The 19073-nt window shown below is 56.3% G+C and overlaps 3 protein-coding genes and 2 long non-coding RNA genes across 22 annotated transcripts in view; 2 read left to right on the forward strand and 3 right to left on the reverse strand.

The window, feature by feature from the left end:
• HYAL2 (hyaluronidase 2) overlaps window positions 1-7387 on the reverse strand; it is a 19592-nt gene extending 12205 nt beyond the window's left edge. For 2 of the 6 annotated variants that reach the window (XR_013413370.1, XM_077990381.1), the window contains exons 1-4: window positions 7295-7387; window positions 4218-5184; window positions 3610-3699; window positions 2904-3195 (exon numbers count right to left, since the gene is read on the reverse strand). Coding sequence is in view for 4 of the 6 variants with exons in the window: in XM_077990381.1 (XP_077846507.1) it covers window positions 2904-3195; window positions 3610-3699; window positions 4218-5138 (1303 nt within the window). In the remaining 2 variants the exon portion in view is untranslated. 6 annotated transcript variants of the gene reach the window in all.
• Window positions 6160-9760, forward strand: LOC144339207 (uncharacterized). Its single transcript, XR_013413970.1, has 2 exons — window positions 6160-8185; window positions 9071-9760. It is a non-coding gene; the product is annotated as an uncharacterized LOC144339207 (long non-coding RNA).
• Window positions 9549-13107, reverse strand: TUSC2 (tumor suppressor 2, mitochondrial calcium regulator). Its single transcript, NM_001261666.1, is given in 3 exon segments — window positions 9549-10825; window positions 10986-11106; window positions 12870-13107. Coding segments are annotated over 3 exon segments (333 nt in total). The 5' UTR covers window positions 13016-13107; the 3' UTR covers window positions 9549-10759.
• A 1165-nt stretch (window positions 13108-14272) lies between these two features.
• On the forward strand, window positions 14273-16860 carry LOC144339215 (uncharacterized). The gene is made up of 2 exons (XR_013413980.1): window positions 14273-14976; window positions 15279-16860. It is a non-coding gene; the product is annotated as an uncharacterized LOC144339215 (long non-coding RNA).
• The window catches only part of RASSF1 (Ras association domain family member 1), a 274834-nt gene continuing 271108 nt past the window's right edge, over window positions 15348-19073 (reverse strand). For 8 of the 13 annotated variants that reach the window (XM_077992890.1, XM_015130856.3, XM_015130855.3 and 5 more), the window contains 4 exons: window positions 17613-17717; window positions 17125-17422; window positions 16900-17015; window positions 15348-16299 (listed from right to left, as the gene is read on the reverse strand). In XM_077992890.1, the coding sequence (XP_077849016.1) occupies window positions 16153-16299; window positions 16900-17015; window positions 17125-17422; window positions 17613-17717 (666 nt within the window). In that variant the 3' untranslated portion in view covers window positions 15348-16152. Of the gene's footprint in view, window positions 16300-16899; window positions 17016-17124; window positions 17423-17612; window positions 18449-19073 lie in introns of all 13 variants that reach the window. The other 5 variants (XM_077992897.1, XM_077992895.1, XM_077992892.1 and 2 more) reach the window with 4 other exon arrangements.

Below are 19073 nucleotides of genomic sequence, written 5' to 3' on the forward strand. Positions count from 1 at the left end.
TGGAGGTTCATAAAGGTTTATATGGAGGGGGTCACAGCTCGATGGGTACTGGTCACAGCTGTGCAGGGAAGGTCGCAGTTGTGGAGGAGTCACAGCTATTTGGAGAAGGTAACAGTGGTGTGGGGTCACACATGGGAGGGGTTACAGGTATGCAGGGGTCATAGCTAAGTGGGAAAGGTCACAGTGGTGTGGTCTGGATCACCTGTGTGTGTTGGGTGTGGGTGGGGTAGCTCAGAGGTATGCATGGTCACGTGTGTGGGGGAGGTCACAGGTGCAGGAAGTCACAGGTATGGGGGACAGGCCACAGCTCCTTTCTCCTTTCCTGCTCTCCCTTTGCTGAGCACCATTATCTTATTGTGGCAACTTTTTTTTTTGAGACAGAGTCTTGCTCTGTCACCCACGCTGGAGTTCAGTGGCGCAGTCTCCGCTCACTACAACCTCCTGGGGTCAAGTGATTCTTGTGTTTCAGCTGCCCAAGCAGCTGGGACTACAGATGTGCACAACCAAACCTAGCTAATTTTTTTTTTGAGATGGAGTCTTGCTCTGTCGCCTAGGTTGGAGTGCAGTGGCATGATTTCGGCTCACTGCAACCTCCATCTCCCGGGTTCAAGTGATTCTCCTGCCTCAGCCTCCTGAGTAGCTGGGATTACAAGCAGGCACCACCATACCCGGCCAATTTTTGTATTTTCAGTAGAGATGGGGTTCACCACATTGGTCAGGCTGGTCTCTAATTCCCTGACCTTGTGATCCGCCTGCCTTGGCCTCCCAAAGTGCTGGGATTAGAGGCTGAGCCACTGCGCTCAGCCTGTCCAGCTAATTTTTGTATTTTTAGTAGAGGCAGGGTTTCAGCACGTTGGCCAGGCAGGTCTCAAACTCTTGCCCTCAAGTGATCCACCTGCCTCAGCCTCCCAAAGTGCTGGAATTACAGGAGTGAGCCACCGCACCCAGCCCATCATTTTATTGACCAACACCTGAATCTTCTCTCCAGCCTGGCCTCCCCCACCATGGCCATGAACACCTGGGACTCCTCTACTTCTGTGTCCACCTCATTCTTCACTGCGTGAATTTACCACGTCACCTTTCCAGTGCTACCACCTCACTCTCTCCTCTCCATTCTCTACCCATTAGAGGTGAGGGAAGGATGTCTTTACAGTCTGGGTTGGCACTGGCTTGGCCGGGCTTGTTTCTGTCATCTGGCATCTTGGTCTTTGCATCTAGTGTACATCTACCTCTATTTTGTCACTCCCACAAGGACAGGGGTCTGTGTTGGTGTGGTTCACAGATGCATCACGGATGCATCCCCAGCACCTAGCCCAGCACAGGCACACTGCGTGCTCAGCGTTTACTGAATGAGTGAGGCAGTCTCCACCATTAGGCGAAGTCAGGCCTGGTGCTGTTCCAGGGCTGTCCCTCCTGCCTCTGTCCACAGCAGCCCCTAAGCCACACCCCAGCCGTGAACTGTTCACCTTCACCCTCTCCAGCTTCCTTTAGCCTCTGCCCAGGATTTGTTCCCGAGCATCGAGCTGCTGCCCTCACCTTTCAGAACCCAATGTGGGAAGCATCTCTAAGGGCACCACCCCTGCTCCCCTGCTGCTGGCTGCCCTGGCCACTCAATGGCTTCTTGAGTCTGTCTCCCCAGAGCCAGAGCCTCCTGAAGCAGGGCTGCGTGGTGAGTCATCACGGACATGGGCGGGACCCCAGGTGGGGGGTTGCTGGCTGAGGGGAGGGGCAGAATGCACTCCTGTCAGAGGCAGGGCTAGTGAAGCAGCTCAGAGCTGGTCTGGCAACTCCAGCTGCTCCTTCTTTCCTCAGGGACAATCAGAGACTAGCCATATTCTCTCACAGCCAGGACGGAGCAGACCTTAGAAGATGTTCCTGCTCCCAGGCCCAAGATACCACCTCCCAGCCCCATCAGGCATCTCCAGAATGGGACAGGGACTGAACCTCAGGATTCAGATCCCAATCCCCTGCCCACCTCCCACCACCAGATCCGAGGGAGGGCTGTGACCCTGATGAGAGGTGTATGTGGCTGGTGTCCACTGCCCTTGGGAGCAGGGACTGGAGGAGACACCCTTGCCTGTGGAACAGCAGGGAAGATCAAACGTTTCTCCCTGGGTTGGCAAGGAGGCTGGCACTGGTCCAGCTGAGAAGACAGGGGCAAGTGGCAGAAACACAATGAGCCCCGTCCCTCACACAAGGGCTGCGCCTGACTCCCTTGCAACCAATATGGAGAAAGCAAGGTCACTGGTGTTGGGATGGAATGTGGGTCCCCCCACTCCCAGTGACTCGTGCTCCAGCAGAACAGCTCCAGAGTGGGCAGCTCTGGGCCCCCAGTCTTGGTGAATACATCTTACACGAGAAGTCCCCAGCAGAGGGTTTCATAGAGACAGAGCTGAGCTCAAACCCCATGAGAGATTCTGGAATCTCTCACACACTCTAGCCCACATACAAAATCCAAGCAGAGAAGCAACTGTTTTATGTTTAATTTACAAAAGAGACCCCAAAATAATAATAATAAACTATCCAGGGCAAGAGAGTAGGGTCAGGTTCTCCCTAGCCCAGCTGTACCCTCCTTCCCCTCTGGCAGGGAGAGAAGGGGCCTCCCAGGGGACTTCCCCTCCCCCTTAGAACAGGGGGCTGCGAGCTGGTATGGATGCCCTCCTGGGCTTCGTGGGGGCTCTGCCCACTCCAGACTCCAGTTTGTCCACCCCCTGCAGGATCCTACATGCCTAAGAGAACCCTTGTGGTAGAGGCCAGCTTGCTGGGCAGCTAGGCAGGAGACCCCTACAAGGTCCAGGTAAAGGCCAGGGCTGCCAGAGCCAGCAGACTGGTGAGGTGGAACGCAGCCCAGGCCTCACTGGCACCCCCAGCTGCCTGCCTATGGTCCCACTGGCATTGCTCACCACTCCAGCCCAAGTAGCACTGGCAGCGGAAGTGTGTCTGCAGGTGGTCAAGGTCGGCCCAGCTGAGCTCCCCGACAGGTCGCAGCTGGGGTTCACCGGGTGTGTGGCTAGGCACTAGGCGGAAGCTGTTGGTGCTGAGATGCAGGAAGGTACTGGCACTGGGGTTGCGGCGCACACAGCGTCCGTGTCCATGGCACTGGGCCCGGCTGCAATATTGGGTGGCCCAGGACACATTGACCACGTAGGGGACCAGCAGCCGTGTCAGGTAATCCTTAAGATACTGGCAGGTCTCCTGGAGGCAGAAGCCAAGGACCACAGGTCAGGGTCAGTGACCTCAGCCCACAGGCCCAGATGGAAACTGTGTCCACACTGTGATGACTATGCCTTATTTTAACTGCACACATTTATACATTCAATCTGCACCTGAGCCACACAGTCCCTGCTCCTGACGAGAAGTGGGTGGGGGCAGAGACCGGAACCCTGTTGGGCAGATGGGGAAGGGCGGAACTCAACAGCTGTTCAGGAAAGCATTTCCTCTTTCCTGAGAGCAGGGTGGGGGTGATCTCCTTTTCTGTCGTGACCACGGATGCCTTGGGTGGGAGACAGACAAGGGGACTAGACTAGGATTGCCCACCTGAGATTGGTAGCCAAATGCCCTCTCTGGCTGTCCCGTAGACTGAGCTCTAGCAGGGTGGGTCTCGCTTACCGTGCTTGTGGTGTACCCTGCGTCGCCCCAGAGGATGACACCAGCTGCGCCCAGGGCTGCACTCTCGCCAATGGTAGAGATGAGGTCCATCTATGCAGGAAAAGGGATGGTCACTGGGGAAGACTGAGCCCACGGGGTGAGAGGAACAGATGGGGAGGGCAGGCCCCAGCCTGTTTCAACCTACTGAACTCACAGCTCAACCCCCCTTTCACCTCCAGGCAGAGACTCATCTGTTTTGCTTCCTTTTTAAATGTTTAAGTCCATTTCCACCCCACTTTTGGGCCTCAGTTTCCCAAGCCAAGGCACACTTGAGCCTAGGTGCAGCTATCAAGATGGATTCCAAAGTTAGAAGGCCTGGGCCCCAGTCCCAGCTCTGCTCTGGATTTGCTGGGAAGCTTTGGGCAAACTTCTCAGCATCTCTGTGCCTCAATTGTTCTCATCTGAAAAATGGGGATAATGATGTCGCCCTTTCAGGTTACAGAGAGAATGATTTGAGGGAATGTGGAGCAGCCAATAAACTACAGATATAGTCCTATAGTGGCCCCTGATAACCCAAATGTGCAGTGGATCCTCAAGGAGGAAAAAGGCAGGGCCCTGGAGACACATACCTCACTAAGCCCCGTGAGCCTGCGGCTATAGGTGGGCCGTGTGAAGACGTAGACTGGGAGTGCATGGTTGGCATGGTGGGTTCGAGCCACACGAAGGGCCTCCTGAACACGGAAGCTCACAAAGTTGCGGCCATGGCGGGAGGAAGCAAGTGTCTCGTCCAGGTAGACAGACGGGAAGAGGGCCGTGCTCTCAGCCCACAGCCAGGCCAGCTGGTCATTGCGGGCCACCTCAACATCAGGACAGCGGCCTGTGTAGCTCTCCCAGTTCTGCACATAATCATGATTGTAGCAGTCAGGAAAGAGGTAGAAGCCCCAGAGGTGCCGGGGCCGCACTGCCTTGACATAACGCAGTGTCTCCAGCATGAACTGCTGTGCTGCGAACTCAAACTCATATTGTGCCTGTTTGACTATGCGGTCTGGAGGCCAGTCAGGGTGACGACTGGCCACCAGCTGGCGTGATGACCGGCGGTACACATCTTTGTCCTGCCAGTTGCGTACCCACACAGGTCGCCAGTCCTCCCAGTCGATGACTGCCAGCCCCTCAGACTCCTGTGTCCGAATGTAGTGCTCCACACGTTTCTGCAGCATCTTCCGGTGTGCCCAGAGGCTGACATTCTGTGGCACACCACCATGCACAGACCTTCCCGCGGAATCGAAGCGTGGATACAGGCCTAGACGGTCGCGGTAGAAGATGGTGATATTCTGGTTCACAAAACCCTCATTAGGTGAGGCCTGCACATCAAAGGCATTCAGGTCCAGTGGCACCTTGAGGCGTGGGCCACAGTCCTGTGTGGGCACATCCCACGCTACCACAAAGGGCCGGCCTGTGAAGATGGGTGGTGCTGTGGGCTTGAGCTCCATGGCCCATGCCACCGCCAGCACCAGGGCCAGTGTAACGGCGGGGCCTGGGCCTGCCCGCATGCTGGGGGCTGCAGGAGGTGTCACCTGCCTGGCACCAGCTCAGGAACTGGAAGAAGGGTGGGGGAAAACAAGTCAGTCTAGGGAATCCTGGAAGTGCCCCCCTCAAGCCCATCTATGCTCCCAAAGCCCATGCTGTGTGGGGGCACTGTGCTTTTGGCTGTAATAGGTTTGAGAGACCACAGGCCACTGCACGGCAGGCAAGGCACCCTGGGAACTCACTGCCAGAAACACACGGCTCCTTTGTGGAGCAGGTAGCCTACGACTCGGGAGAAATCTCTATTAGGTCTGTGACCCTTCTCAGAACTAGATAATCTAGGCTCACCAGAGTGAGCATGTACTGCATACCATCCACTACATGGTTTCAGAGAACCCTGAACCCCTGATGCCCACCCTGTACACCGTGAAGAACCCTTGATCCAGAGAAACTATAGCATTTGGGTAAAGCAGCGAACAGCTCATTCAGAGGATAGGAAGCTGGAAGGAACGCAGCTGCGAGGCTTCTATCCGTGTAACACCCGCCCGGCAGAAGAGTGAGGCTGTCCGGACTTTCGAGAGCTGACACTCTCCCGGCTTGGAGGAGGCCCCGCGGGGACAAAGGGGCAGCGGACCTCCCACGGCGGCGCCGGCCGACCGGCCCGTCCCTCCACCGCCACCGAGAATGCGCGCGCCCGCCTCCCCCGCCCGGCAGCTCAGGGCTAGAGCGCGCTCCGCCGGGTCTTTGTGCGGGACCCCGCCCCCGCCCCGCACGTGGGGCCAGCGCCCGGTCGGGTGGGGGTGGGGTTTGTGGGACGCCTCTCCGCGAGCACCCCCGGGGATTCAGGCCCCAGCCCAAGGGGAGAGAGCCGCCAGGTTTGCACCGCCCGCCCTCACCTCGCGCGGGGCGCCACCGGGACCCGCGCCAGGGACACCGCCATCCCGGGCCCAGCCCAGCCCAGCCCTCTCCGGCCGTTCGCCCAGGCGCGGCCCCGGCTCAGCGCCTCTGCTGGCTCCGCCCCTAGGCCCGCTGGCCCTTTAAGACTCCAGTGCGGAGGTGGGCCCGGGACTGGACTTGCGGCCGAGGCGGGAAGGTGTGTTTCACCTTTCTCGGTGCCGGTGCCGCGTTTCGGGCTCGAAGATCCCCAGGTCCTCTGCAGAGGAACGTAGCCACCCATCTGGGACCCTAATGGCCCTCTGAGCAGGGTTTTCTCTGGGAGTCTCAGCCACGAGCGTAAGTCAGCCTGAAATGTTCCCCCTGCAGCCCGAGGCCGGTGGTTCAGTCCTACCCGCTCCGCGGCGCTGCCAGCCCCTTAAAGAGACAGTGTGAGGGACGGGGCAGGGGGACGGGGAGAAAGGTGGGGGAAATGGGAGGAGGCGTTGTCCCGCTCGACCATCAGGAGGTGCTGCGGTACTCCGAGGTTGGCGGGGGGGCAGCAGCAGATCTGGCTCTGCACCCCCGAACGTAGACGCCAGCCATGGGGCCCCTTTGTGTGGAAAAAGGGACTTTGACCTGAGGCGACCTCTGGTCTCCTGGACAGTAATGCCCCGCCTCCCACGAATCAGGGGCCCCCTTGTCAGGTCCGCGGTGTAAAGGGAGGCCCCGCCCCCTGCAAGACTGAAGGAGGGGGCCAAGCACCGCTTCTTAGCACGCCCGGGAAGGGCCGAGGCAGTCGTTATCCTGGCAACCCGGCTGTAGGTCGCGGCGTGGCCAGTAGGGGTTGGGGCAGGGAAGCTCAGAGGGGTCTAGGAAGTTGGCCGCCCCCTCTCCCTGACTCGCATCAGGGAGGGCCAGTCATCCCTGGGATCCCGTCCTTTTCTGCCCGGTCTCTGAGGTCCTTTGGGAGCCCGGCTCCCTCTCAACCCCGAGGAGGCCCCCATCCCCTGCAGCAGTTTCTGGCTGTACCTCCAAGAAAGCCAGCAAGAGGGGTCTCCCAGGGCCTCCATCCCGTATCCAGCGACCCCTACGCTCCACCGGCCCCTCCCAGTGGGGGACAGGCTTAGAGCTGGACCCTGGCGAGCCCCGTGCGAAACCACATCGGCTCTTCCTACGTCCGCTCCCCAGTGCGAGACTCAGCTCCCCAAAGGGCCCACGTCTGCGCCACCAGCCCCTAACCCTCCCAGGCGCCAGGAGAGGGAGGGAGTGCTGTGGGGTGCAGACCAGCCGTCTGCGCTGGGCTCACCTGTGTGGGAGTCCGTCGGCCCAGTCGGTCGGCGGCCTCCCTCCTTCCTGGGGTGAGCCTCTCCAGCTAGGCTACTTGCGCTAGCTGCTGCCCGTTGGGCAGCCCGTCGAGGACTTGATAAACCCCATTCCCTCCCATCCGCTCCCGCCTCCCATCCCAGCCCTTTCTCCTCACTTCCTGCTGCCCCCTGAGAGGAAAGGGCCAGGAACAGGCGCGGGGGAGGAGATCGCCTTGACCCTGTTTCCCTCCAGAATGCCCTGCTGGCTGGCTGCCCTCCCCACCCTTCCCCAGTAGGATCTGGTCCCACTAGCTGCGCCAGGTGACAGGAAGGCTATGGGCTCAGGATCAGGTGCCAATCTCCCCCACACCCACAGCTTCCAACACTAGGGAACCTCTTCACTCCTTCCCTAGGGTTGGGGCCCATCCTCAAATCCAGTAGGGTGTGAGAGGATGGGGTCAGGTGGTGGTGCTTTTGAGAGTCAAAATACTTGGGGTTGTTCAGCTGAGGGTCCCCCAGAGCAGGTGCCAAAGAAGGGAACTAGCCTTGGGAGGAGGGTCGGGGGGACTTCCAGTAGCTGAGTCCATTTTTTTTCCACTGAGAGCTTCCGCATCCTGTGTGACAGGACAATGTGTTGGTGTGACTGTGTGGGTTGGGAAGGAGGGGACCAGCTGGGAGGGTTCTGCTGAGTGCTTTCCTGCTGGAGTTCATCCCTGGGTGTATTTCAGAGTTCACTACACAGAGTAGGGGACTCCTTACAACATGGATGAGGAAAGGGGTATATTCCTCTGGGAGGGGTGTTCCTGTGGCTGGCCCTAGGGAGGACTGCAGCGAGGTTCCAGCAGACCTCTCCAGGGGTGCAGACAAATCTACCTACCCTCAAGTCACCCAGAGCCAACCCCTCAGCAACCCAATGGCCCAATGCCCAGGAGCCTCTCCCGCAACAGAAGGCTGTGTGAGGGTTAGGTGAATGCCCTGGAGTCTGGCCCTGAGGACCAAGGAGTCCATGACATGGTAGGGGAAGGTGCAGTGTCCCTGTACTGTGCTGGCTTCACAGGGGTCAGAGGCCTTGGAAGCTCCATGGGTGGGGACCCCTGGGGAAACAAAGGCTAGGCCAGACTGTCCCAGGGCAGGGACACTTCCTTAGGCAGCCAGCAGGAAGGAAGTGAGCACAGCCCAGCGGGAGAGAGTGAGGAAGTGCTGCCTGACCTCCATTGTTTCCAGTGTTGGGGTCAGCTGGGCAGGCCCAGCACAGGGAGTTCCCCCAGGCTGGGACGGTGGTGGTAGGAGATAGGATGCTATCTGGCATGGGAGAGTCCTGGGCCTTGAACAGCCAGTAGAGGGGGACCATGGAGGATGACAGGGCCTCATGTTTGGCATCCTATGGGGGGTATGGGGAGGCACCCCACAGAACTGCAAGTCCAGGCTGGATATGGTGATCCTGCTCTAGGCTTGACAAATTCAAACCTCCGAAAGACTGGCAGACCAACTCCCTACAGTCAGAAGCCTGTCCCTGAACTCTCTCCTCTCTAACTGGGAATTGGACTGATAGTCAAAGGCTAAGCCTAGCAGAGAATCTGCGTCATAGCAGCCCCTGAGAAGTGCAGGCAGAATGACCACAGTAGGCAGGCTGCAGGTGGTGACAAGATGGGGGCAACAGAGAGCAGGGGCAATACTGGTGGGCTGAGCCTTGCTTGCTGAAACATAAGACTGAGCTCATTCTCCTATGGTGTCCACAGGCAGGCCTCAGAGAAGGCACATGAGTTTGGGTTGCTGAGCCTGGCAGTAGGCCAAGGGTGTAGGGACACCTATCTGGCTGCTGTCCATTAAAGTTGGGCTTTTGAGGTCCATGGGGGTCAGGCCATGACCCCACTTAGGGTCAGCTGGCAATTCTGCAGCTAACACAGATATTCCAGAACTATCTGGGGTCACACTCTCTCACCTTAGGTCAGGCAGGTAGGGCCAATCCTCAGTGAAGTATCCCAGGGCCTTCTGATTCCAAGGGTCACCACCACATGGATCACAACAGATAAGTGAGTGCCCTCCCACCCTGCAGGAGGCCTGCAGTGAGGTCTGTGTGAACACACAGCCACCTGCTGGCCACAGCTGGGATGGCCACAAGCTGAGCTCAGACTTACCCTTGGGCTTTGCTGGTCATAGGGGGCCTGCCAGAGTCCTGTGCCAGGCCTACCTATTGAGCCCAGGTGGTAGTCTAGACACTGGGTGTCACAGCCCCACAGGATGCCACTCTCATGTGCAGGATCTACAAATCATTTTATTGAAATTGAACAAATAACACAACAGTCTTCCTAGGCTGGGGGCCATCTTCCCCAAGCCACTTCCCACATTCTAGAAGCACAGAGCTTGCACAGTACTTAAAAAAAAAAGTCACCTCTATATAGAAATCAGACTCTGCCACGACATCATCATGGACTATTTACAAACCTTCACATTATAAGTATTCCTTTTATGGTTTTTCTCTCCTTTCTTTCCCTACCCAGGGGCTCTAGTACTTTCCCTTGACTGATCCTGAAGGGGTGGCAGTTACTGTAAGGGAGGGGGTGGTAGGCTACTCATAACTACTGGCACCAGCCTTAGGGTGTTGTCCCTTACCACAAGGTGGTGAACAGTCCCCTCCCAATTGGAGGGGTGGAGGATTTGGTGCAAAGCCATGGGGATTAGACAGAATAGGTGGGTTGGAATAACTCCCCATAGGCACAAGCATCCACAGCATGTCCTGACCCCAGCCTGCACCCTCTCAATTCCTCAACTGGGGGTTTGGGGTGTGGGGGGAACAGTTAGTTGCAGTAGGGGGATCAGCCCAGCCCTGGGTAGAGGGAGAAGCCCCCACCCAGTCCCTACTCCTATCAATAGCCAGCAAACTGTCCATCCATCTGAAGGCGGGAACAAATGGCAGGTAGGTTGGAAGAATCAGGCTGGCACTGCCCCCAGCCTCTGTCCAACACAGGAGGAATCGAGGTAGCAAACGGCTGAAATGCTCTGACTAGGGGTTAAAAGGGAAGTGAAGGAAAGGAAGTTCCTACTTGTATACAGTGCCCACAGCCTAGGGGCTGGAAGAAGGCATACCTTGCTTGTAAAGTGCTGTAGCCTCTAGCAGGGCTAGGCCCCAGGCAAACTTGGAAGAAGGCAGACCAGGCAAGGAACCAGGTAACGGGCATTCCTGACTGTTATATGCCCTGCCGTGCTTCTTGCAGGGGTGGCTGGGGAGAGTGGGGTGCTAACTCTGCCATTAGCCTTCACCACCCACCAACCACCTCTTGTCCATACAAAAACCAACACCCAACTAATATTGCGGGACTGACCCGCTCACAGCTGAAGGTTATGGGCCAATGGAGTTTATTCAGGTTGTGGCCCCAGCCTGGGCTCCTCAATGGAAGTCACACCTTGATTGAGCCTGGGAGTTTCTTGCTGGGGCAGGGGGTGCTTCCGTCTGCCACCTCTCAGGGTCACACCTCATAGAGGATCACAGGGAAATCCACGTGGATGCGGGGGGGATCCAGCTTCACGATGCCCTGCCATGGAAACAGAGGCTAGTGAGGGTCAGCGCAGGGCCTCTACTTCAGGAAGCTTCCTTGTGCCTCCCAGATCCCCCCTCACCATGACAACAGATCCCATCTGGGTCTACCTCCATACGCTTACTGTAGGCTCTGTGACCACTGCCCAGCCCCTCACCTGAGGAATCAGATTCTTATGCACTCGCCTCAGCTTGGCCCGCTTCTGCCCGTTCTTGGTGACGATTGTCTCCTCATAGAACTCGTGAGCGAGATCCCCATCCTCATCATAGAACATAGAGCTGCGCAGAGGGAGAGGGGAACAGGCTGGGTTGGAGCCCCACACCTAGGCATGGCAAATGTCACAGGCCACAGGGAAGTCTGTGGTCTTCCTAACTCAAGTGGGAAGAAAAGAGGATAATATGCCTGGAGAATCCTTTTTTAAAAAAATTTTTGCCGGGTGCGGTGGCTCACGCCTGTAATCCCAGCACTTTGGGAGGCTGAAGCAGGTGGATCACAAGGTCAGCAGATAGAGACCATCCTGGCTAACACAGTGAAACCCCGTCTCTACTAAAAATAACAAAAATTAGCAGGTCGTGATCGCGGGCGCCTGTAGTCTCAGCTACTTGGGAAGCTGAGGCAGGAGAATGGCGTGAACCCGGGAGGCGGAGCTTGCAGTGAGCTGAGATCGCGCCACGGCACTCCAGCCTGGGCGACAGAGTGAGACTCCGTCTCAAAAAAAAAAAAAAAAAAATTTTTTTGGAGACAGTCTCACTCTGTCGCCCAGGCTGGAGTGCCGTGGCGCGATCTCAGCTCGCTGCAACCTCTGCCTCCCGGGTCCAAGCAACACTCGTGCCTCAGCCTCCCAAGTAATACTGGGACTACAGGCACGCACCACCACCCTGCTAATTTTTTGTATTTTAGTAGAGACGGGGTTTTACCATGTTGCTCTAGCTGGTGTCGAACTCAAGAACTCAGGCAATCCACCCGCGTTGACCTCCCAAAGTGCTAGGATTACAAGCGTGAGCCACCATGCCTGGCATGCCTGGAGAATCCTTTGCCTGAGGTTTGGGGTCTACTAGAAGAAACTGGAAAGAGAGGTGATGGGTGGGCAGTGCTACTATGTCAGACCCCCAAGAAGAGAGGCCACACCAGAGCACACCATCCAGGCAGCCACCAAGGCCAGTTCTCATCATTGATTTGTTCAGCAAGGGCAGCCATTCTAATATCAGGCCTTTGCCCTCACCCAGGACTTCTAGAGTGGGCAGGGTGGTGGCCTGGGCATGTTGGTCTCACTGCAGAAGATGCTGCTGGCCCAGTGTCAAAGACTGAAATAGCAAATGCCTAAGCTAGGAAGGAGCCCAAAAGAATGAAGGCTGTGTCTCCCCTGACCCCACACCCCAGGTGGCTGGTGAATTGCCACTGTTGGGTCTTCCTGGTGTCTACAGCCAAATCTCCAGCACGGGGAGCGCCCATGTCCAGGAGCCCACTACAGCCAAGCCAATCTTGTACTCTTGTCCGGGCCTCTGGGAGACTGGGGTGGGGACTGGGTGGGTAGGTCAGCGCTCTGGATCTGGAGAACATAACTGGGTGAGGATCTTTTTCCTCAGCCTCACCCCCAGTACTGGGGCCTATCCCTGCTTTCCCAGCCACTACTCTGAGAGGTTCAGTCCCACTACTGTCAGGAAAAACAGCCTAAACAGAGGATCATTATCCCAATTGGGGGGAAAGGGAGGCTAGGAGCCTTCAGTATGCAGGCTGAGCCGGAAGGGATGAAAGGAAGAGATCCTGAGGTCTTATGGAGGCCCTAGCTTAGCTTTACCGTGCGGAAGGTCTGCCCAGTGACAAGCCTCAGGCCCACTCTTCCCTAGGGAGACTTCCAGAGTGGCCAGGCCGCCAGGAGACCACTACCCGGCTTTCTCCACCCCTAGCTCCAATGGGGCTCAAAATATGGGGGTCATCCTGGCTTGGCTGTAGTGGGGTACGGCGGTGGAAGTTCCCCCGTGGCGCGGGCCGCCTGGCCGCCTGCCTGTTCCCCCCGCCAGGGTGGAACCCATGCCCTTACCCGCGGCGCGTGAATACGAAGGGGGGCACAGCTCGGCCCCGAGGCCGCACCAAAGCTTGCTCAGCTCCTGCTGCCTCTGAGCCGCCGCCTCCGGCCGCCGAGGCGAAGGGCCACAGGCCCCGAGCTTTGGACCCGCTGGCGCCCATGTCAGGGCCGCCGGCGCATGGCGGGCCCCGCGGCCGCTCTGCTCACAGCGCAGTCCGCTCCACCATAACCTGCCCTAGCCGCTGCTAGCAAGTGCCGCCGCCGCCGCCGCCGCCTTCCGCAGGCTCTGCTGTCTCCACGGAAACCTCACTTCCGCTTCCGCACGCTGCCCCCTCTGATTGGCTGTTGCTCAAGGCGTGGGGACGGGACCAATGGGCGCCCTTAGATGCTGGGCATCCCAGCATGCGTTACGAGATCTCGGGTCCCAGCAAGCCGCGATCTGACCAGCTGTGACAGTTCCCACGGAGGAAAGTGGTGGCCGTGAGTCCTCCCGCTCTCTTGGGTGTATTTGGAGGCTCCAACGTCCCCCAACACCTGAGTTCAGGCCTAGCAGGCCTTCTCAACCACCAATCCTCAACCAGCACTTCAGGGCCTAAGGCCAGACCGCTGGGTGCCCATCTGGCTTCTATTTTCACAGCTGTATTTTTGCGATTGCCACGCTTATGTGAACTAACAAAGTTGAAGGAAAATTAAGGAACTGGCCAGATTCACATAGTTATATTCAGGTGTGAAGAACTTCGAATTCAGAGTTTTCAAACCCAGCAGAGTCCATGCTTTAATGAAAGCAAGAATTGTTTTTTTTTTTTTTTGAGACAGAGTCTCGCTCTGTTACCCAGGCTGGAGTGCAGTGGCCGGATCTCAGTTCACTGCAAGCTCCGCCTCCCGGGTTTACGCCATTCTCCTGCCTCAGCCTCCCGAGTAGCTGGGACTGCAGGCGCCCGCCACCTTGCCCGGCTAGTTTTTTTTTGTATTTTTTAGTAGAGACGGGGTTTCACGGGGTTAGCCAGGATGGTCTCGATCTCCTGACCTCGTGATCCGCCCGTCTCGGCCTCCCAAAGTGCTGGGATTACAGGCTTGAGCCACCGCGCCCGGCCGAAAGCAAGAATTGTTAACAGCTATACCCTCGGTGCTATGAGCAGTGTCTGGTCCACGGTGGCAGCTCAGTATTTGGTGAAGGGGTTATGTCACACCTTCTCCCAGAGCGTGTGGTGTGTGTGTGTTGAAGGGATGGTTTCTCGTTTTGTTTTTTTGTTTTGTTTTGTTTTTTTGAGATGGAGTTTCACTCTTGTTGCCCAGGATAATGTGCAGTGGCACGATCTCGGCTCGCTGCAGCTTCCACCTCCAGGGTTCAAGCGATTCTCCTGCCTCAGCCTCCCGAGTAGCTGGGATTACAGGCATTCACCACCATGCCAGGCTAATTTTTTTTTTTTTGAGACGGAGTCTCGCTCTGTCGTTCGGGCTGGAGTGCAGTGGCCAGATCTCAGCTCACTGCAAGCTCCGCCTCCCGGGTTTACGCCATTCTCCCGCCTCAGCCTCCCGAGTAGCTGGGACTACAGGCGCCCGCCACCACGCCCAGCTAGTTTTTTGTCTTTTTTTTTAGTAGAGACGGGGTTTCACCGTGTTAGCCAGGATGGTCTCGATCTCCTGACCTCGTGATCCGCCCGTCTTGGCCTCCCAAAGTGCTGGGATTACAGGCTTGAGCCACCGCGCCCGGCCGCCTGGCTAATTTTTAAAAAAATTTTTAGTAGAGACAGGTTTCACCATGCTGGTCAGGCCGTCTTGAACCCCCAACCTCAGGTGATCCACCCGCCTTGGCCTCCCAAAGTGCTGAGATTACAGGCGTGAGCCACTGTGCCCGGCCTTTTTTTTTTTTTTTTTTTTTTGAGATGGAGTCTTGCTCTATCGGAGTGCAGTGGTGTCATCTCCACTCACTGCAACCTCTGCCTGCCGTGTTCAAGTGATTCTCCTGCCTCAGCTTCCTGAGTAGCTGGGACTAGAGGTGCCCACCACCACGCCCAGCTAAATCTTTTGTATTTTTGGTAGAGATGGGGTTCGTCATGTTGGCCAGGCTTGCTTCGAACTGCTGGCCTCAAGTGATCTGCCCGCCTAGCCCACCCAAAGTGTTGGGATTACAGGTGTGAGCCACCATGCCTGGCCAGTTTCCCTGAGTTCTAACTGCAGTCCATTCTTGTCTCCACCACAACCTGAGCCCCAGGGAGCTGAGTGATGACTGAGTATATATGCATACTACATCTGCTTCACAGACTGGTCCATGGTGACTTTGCAAGACACCTGTGAGCCTGTCCATAACCCTTGGCAACTTCCGGCACCATGAGGGGCAACTGCAGCTCTCCACCTATAATAAAGAGTCCAGGCTGGGCAGGGTGGCTCACACCTGTAATCCCAACACTTTGGGAGGCCAAGTTGGGAGGATCCTGGGCAACACAGGGAGACTCATAAAAACTTTGTATGTATAAAAGATTCCAACAGTAGGAGGATCTTTAAATCTTTATTCAGCCAATTCCCTTAGGCCCCAGGCCCTGATGATGACTGTCACCCCTACCCCTTTCCCCACAGGAGGCATTCAGCTGAGGCCACCACACATTACATACATTCATACACTTCATGAAAAATACCTGAGGGAGAGACCCTGGCTTTGATTAGCAAATAAGGTATGAACCTGGGCCAGTGCCCACATTTACACAGACCCTGGCCCAGGGACATCCTCCTCATATGAGGCATTAAGGCACTTGATGCACTGTGAGCCAGCACTCCCTGACCTCAGGGTGTGTGAGGAGTTGGCACTGCAGAGAGAAACCAAGACTCTTCCTCAATGCCTGTCTTATTCTGAGCACCTACCCTTAGCTCTGATAAGGATATCCTGAGACCACATTCAAAATCCAAAACCTTTCCCCATAGATGAGGGCCCTCACCCCTGCAAACACGACCCTGTTCTGTTTGTAGCATCTCCAAGATTCTCACTTCTGAGACACAAATTGAGGAGACTTCTGTCTGCTCCACTCCTGCTGCAGGCCTGGAGCAGCTTCTCAGGGCAGCCCTGGCCCACCAAGGCCCAGTAATGAGGGGCAGAGGGGTGCAAGGGGTGCAGAGCCATACCCGGCTATACCCACAGGTGGACACAGGGGGCAAGCTCCTTCGCTGTTCTCTGGGCTCATTCCCCCAGCAGAGGAGAGCCTCCACGCACACTCATTCCACAGGCCCCACTGGCCCTGTCACACTCACACGGCATGCACTTGGTGCTGCCTGCTCTCCGCCTTCCACCTGGGGGTACAAGAGGTCACCCGAGGGGGCAGGCGTGCAGGGCCTCTTGGATCTTCTGGCGGCAATAGGAGTACTTCTGCAGGATCTGGCGGAGGTGCTCCTCCTCCTCCCGCTGCAGGATACGCAGGAAGTTATGTAATTCAGGCATGCTGAAGGCATCCCACTGCAAGGGGCGAAAGGGGAGTGTACAGGCTGCAGAAGGGATGGCCAAGTCAGCAGACCCTCCCCAGAGAAGACTAGCACCTTATGTTCACACAAGCTAGGACTAGGCTTTCTGATGTCAGGCTTTTGGCTGAATGATCTCTGCTAGGATCCCTGACAGCAGTTTGTATGGAAGATGGGCCCTACAAAATGGTCACCTTACTGAGGCAACCAAATCAGATGTTCCCCAATTACCTGTGGACAGGTCAGGCATATTCTAATTCCACTCCACAGGCCTAATACCTTGGAGCCAGAAAGCTTCCAGGTAAAAAGTCTGAAGGGGGCCTCCTCATGTCATTAGATGGACTCCTGCATCTCCAGATTTTCCACACCAGGAAAGACCAAAGCACCAAGACAATTCTTCCTGGCTTCTTGGGACAACCCTAGGCTTTGGCATGAGTGGTCTGGAAGCCTTTGCTTTAGTTACAATGCCTATACACTCCTGGAACTGTTTTGCAGGGCTTGTCCTCCAGCACAATTCCTCCTTCAAGCCTTACTGTAGCTACAGCCCATCAGTCCCATCTAGTGACAACCAAGAAACTGAGGAGAACTATGTACTCACGTTCACCTCCCCAGAGTCATTTTCCTTCAGGACGAAGCTCAGGGCCTTGTCACTGGGCCCTGCCAGGAGCCGCAGCCGCAGGGGCTGCTCATCATCCAACAGCTTCCGCAAGTACACTGTGAAGGGGAAGTAATGATCAGAGACAGGGCCAGCTGCTCAGCCCTTGCATGCACAGGTGCATGTGTATATACTCTCACATAGAGCAGGGTGGGGTGGGAATCCCACCTTGGCCATGACGCTCAGCCCGCTCAAAGAGTGCAAACTTGCGGGGGTCATCCACCACCAAGAACTTTCGCAGCAGGGCCTCAATGACTTCACGTGCCTTTGTGCGTGACAGCACATGCAGGTGCTTGACAGCATCCTTGGGCAGGTAAAAGGAAGTGCGGCGCCTGACACTTGTGCCCCGTCCTGGGCCCCGCCGGGCATCCTGCAAGGAGGGTGGCTTCTTGCTGGAGGGCACAGAGACAGGGCGCACCAGCTTCAGCTGAACCTTGATGAAGCCTGTGTAAGAACCATCCTTGTTCTAAAGAAATAGAGAAATCAAACGATAGTAGGTTCCAGGTGAGATGTCAGTCTACTTGGGGCTAGGCTGGGTATGCACAAATTACTGCTTGGGCCCACCCAAGAAAACCTCAGTTGTGACCCTCTGGGTATCAGGCACACAGCTGGGTACCTGTTCCTCCCCACACTCCTTTCCTGCACAGTCAACTCACCAAGCTCATGAAGAGGTTGCTATTGATCTGGGCATTGTACTCCTTGATCTTCTGCTCAATCTCAGCTTGAGAAAGGTCAGGTGTCTCCCACTCCACGGGCTCGTCCTGCAAGATGGGCCAGCATGGACACAGGGCCCTTGAGGAACCCAGAGCTTCTCTGAAAAATGGCCTCTGGGGCAGTCCTTAGAAACTGACTGCCTTTGGCCCCCCTGTCTCTGATGTATCTATACATAGCTGCCAGCTGGTGCCCACCCTGAACCCACTACTGCTCCTGGTTCTGCATGCTATGGGTGGATAAGGGAAAGGCAGAATCATTTGGCTTCTCTCTGCTGCCTGCCTAGGGCCTCAGCACTGAATGTAGCCCTAAGGATACCACAGAAGCAGGGGCAACTGAAGGAGCATGGCCAGGGGACAGGAACAGATGAGGGACTCTGAAGAGGGACTCTCATTTAAAGTAAAATCTGGCTGGGTGTGGTGGCTCACATCTGTAATCCCAGCATTTTGGGAGGCCAAGGTAGGAGGATCACTTGATCCTCAGGAGTTTGAGACCAGCTTGGGCAACATAGCAAGACCTCATCTCTACTAAAAAAAGAAAAAAACAATTAGCTGGGTGTGGTGGTGTGTGCCTGTAGTCCCAACTGCTCAGGAGGCTGAGGTGGGAGGATCGTTTGAGCCCTGGAGATTGCAGCTACAGTGAACTATTATTGTGTCATTGCACTCCAGCCTGGGGAACTGAGTGAGACCCTGCTTCAAAAAACAAAAAACTAAAACAGGCTGGGCATGCTGGCTCATGCCTGTAATTCCAGCACTTTGGGAGGCCAAGGCGGGTGGATCACCTGAGGTTGGGAGTTCGAGACCAGCCTGACCAACATGGAGAAACCCCGTCTCTACTAAAAATACAAAATTAGCCAGGCGTGGTGGCACATGCCTGTAATCCCAGCTACTTAGGAGGCTGGGACACGAGAATTGCTTGAACCCGGGAGGCGGAGGTGGCAGTGAACTGAGATCGCGCCATTGCACTCCAGCCTGGGCAACAAGAGCGAAACTTGGTCTCGGAAAAAAAAAAAAAAATACAGTAAAATCACACCCCAATTGCACATTCTGATCACAGCACCCTAGTTGAGTTGGAGTGAGGGTTTGTCCTGGAGAAAGCAGCCCATTTTTATCCTCTGCCCCAGCACAGGGCCATGACCCACTGCAGGTGAGAAGAGTGGAGAGTGGTGCACATCAGTAGTCCAGCCACCAGTGGACAGAGTAGTACTTGGAGCCAGCTCTCCACGTCTCATACATAATGAGAAAAATCACTGTGACATGATGTTTAACCTTGACCCAAGCTGCACATAAAAGCAGCTTTAGGCCAGGCTCCAATCTGCCAGAGGTACACAGGCAGCTTCCTGGTGGGTTTCTGCACCTGCCAGTGCTGTCCGGGGATTTGGCCGAAAGATTTTTTTTTTTGAGACG

Source organism: Macaca mulatta, chromosome 2 (genome assembly GCF_049350105.2).
Source record: "Macaca mulatta isolate MMU2019108-1 chromosome 2, T2T-MMU8v2.0, whole genome shotgun sequence".
Lineage (NCBI taxonomy): Eukaryota > Metazoa > Chordata > Mammalia > Primates > Cercopithecidae > Macaca > Macaca mulatta.